General features: G+C 36.1%; 1 protein-coding gene across 1 annotated transcript in view; it reads left to right on the top strand.

Annotated features, from left to right (window-relative positions):
- LOC117169728 overlaps nucleotides 1-1,615 on the top strand; it is a 2,239-nt gene extending 624 nt beyond the window's left edge. Inside the window, exon 2 of the mRNA XM_033356233.1 lies at nucleotides 15-1,615. Coding sequence (XP_033212124.1) covers nucleotides 15-1,615 — 1,601 coding nt within the window. The remainder of the gene's footprint in view (nucleotides 1-14) is intronic.
- Nucleotides 1,616-1,767: the final 152 nt, after the last annotated feature.

Here is a 1,767-nt window from a genome sequence, read left to right as displayed (position 1 = left end):
CAATCATTTTGCAGACAAGACTGTGTTTCCTTTGTTTTTATATTTTGATGATGTTGAACCCGACAATCAAACAGGTTCTCATTCTAGAGTTCACAGCCTCGGTGCTGTCTATTACGAAGTAGCATGTCTTCCTCAACACTTGCTTTCATCTCTTGAAAATATTTTTGTAGCGGCGTTTTTCTTAAGCGATGATAGGCACCTGAACAATGGTAAAGCTTTTGCCGACATCTTGAATGATTTAAAAGATCTTGAAACTAATGGAATTACCATCCAGACTGAAGCTGGAGACCAGCGTATTCATTTTGCGTTATGTCTTCTCCTTGCGGACAACTTGGGTTTTCACTCTATTACTGGACTCGTCGAGTCATTCTCAGCAAATTTTTTTTGTCGTTTTTGTAAGCAGCATAGGCTGATAACACAAAGTCAGAAAAGGGAAGATCCTCAAATTTTGCGTAACATACAGAATTATGAAATGGATGTACTGAACAATGACTGTTCCCTCACAGGAGTGAAATCCAATTGCATTTGGAATGTTCTTTCATCTTTTCATATTACCATAAATCAATATTTGGATTTCATGCATGATTTTTTAGAAGGTGTTTGCCATTATGACTTGTGTGCCATATTAGATCAAATTATATCCTTTGATGGATTCCTATCGATTGATACTCTAAATGAACGTGTACAATATTTTGATTACGGCCCTGATTCAGGAAATAAACCATCCATGATCACCATGAATGACATTAAAAAAGACAAGATGAAAATGAATGCTTCAGAAATGTTTTTCTTCTGTCGGAATCTTGGATTGATGGTGGGTCATTTAGTTCCTGAAGGTGATGATTCATGGAAATTGTACGTAGCTCTTAATGAAATTTTAAGTATCATTTCTGCTCCAGTTGTTCATCAGAACTCTACAGATTACCTTGTCACCTTAATTGCTGAACACCATGAGCTTTACTTAAAAGTATGTGGAACCACATTGAAGCCAAAACATCACTTCATGCTTCATTATCCCAGGATAAGGAACTTGATCGGTCCCTTGATTAATGTCTGGTGTATGAGATTAGATAGAAAACACCGCCCGATTATTAAGCTGTCGTCAAAAAACACAACTTGCCGAAAGAATTTGCCTTTGACTATTGCAAAAAAGTACGCTTTAACACTTTGTGCACGGCTGTTCTCCCAGACAGGTTTCCCTAAAGACTTCCAAAGTGTTTCCAAAGAATGCAGAATACTTGACTGTGAAGATTACTTAAACTTCCGATTCCTTTTACCTGATGGTCATGAGAATTTGATGGTATTCAAAAAAGCAACTTTCCTTGACATCTCTTACAAGTCTGGCATGGCCTTAGCATACAATTATTATGAGGAGAATCTGCCCCTATTCGGTATTTTACGCTGGATTGTAGAACCAGAAGATAACATTGGCCTTCGTTTCATATTGTCTGTTCTTCATACCGTAGGATTTAGTGATCATCTCCAATGTTATGAAGTTAAACCAACTGAAGTGTGGTTTATTCAAAGACATGATAGTTTAGTGTCGTTCTACCCCAGTTTTCCGCGTACAGGAGCTGATGGTACTAGCTATATTACTTTTAAGCATTGTCTGTAAAGACATAAGTTTTCTTGTTATTTATTTCATAAATTTCTCGAAATGTTTCCTGTAATTGTCACGTGTCAGATTTACAGTTAATATCAATAGCAATTTGTATTGTACCATTTACTAAGAAAATATTTTTGACATAAAACTATTTAAATCATACT

The sequence above is a fragment of the Belonocnema kinseyi genome, chromosome 3 (genome assembly GCF_010883055.1).
Source record: "Belonocnema kinseyi isolate 2016_QV_RU_SX_M_011 chromosome 3, B_treatae_v1, whole genome shotgun sequence".
In the NCBI taxonomy this organism is placed as follows: Eukaryota; Metazoa; Arthropoda; class Insecta; order Hymenoptera; family Cynipidae; genus Belonocnema; species Belonocnema kinseyi.
The sequence above is the reverse complement of the archived record's forward strand: the minus strand, read 5'-3'. Positions and strand labels throughout refer to the sequence as shown.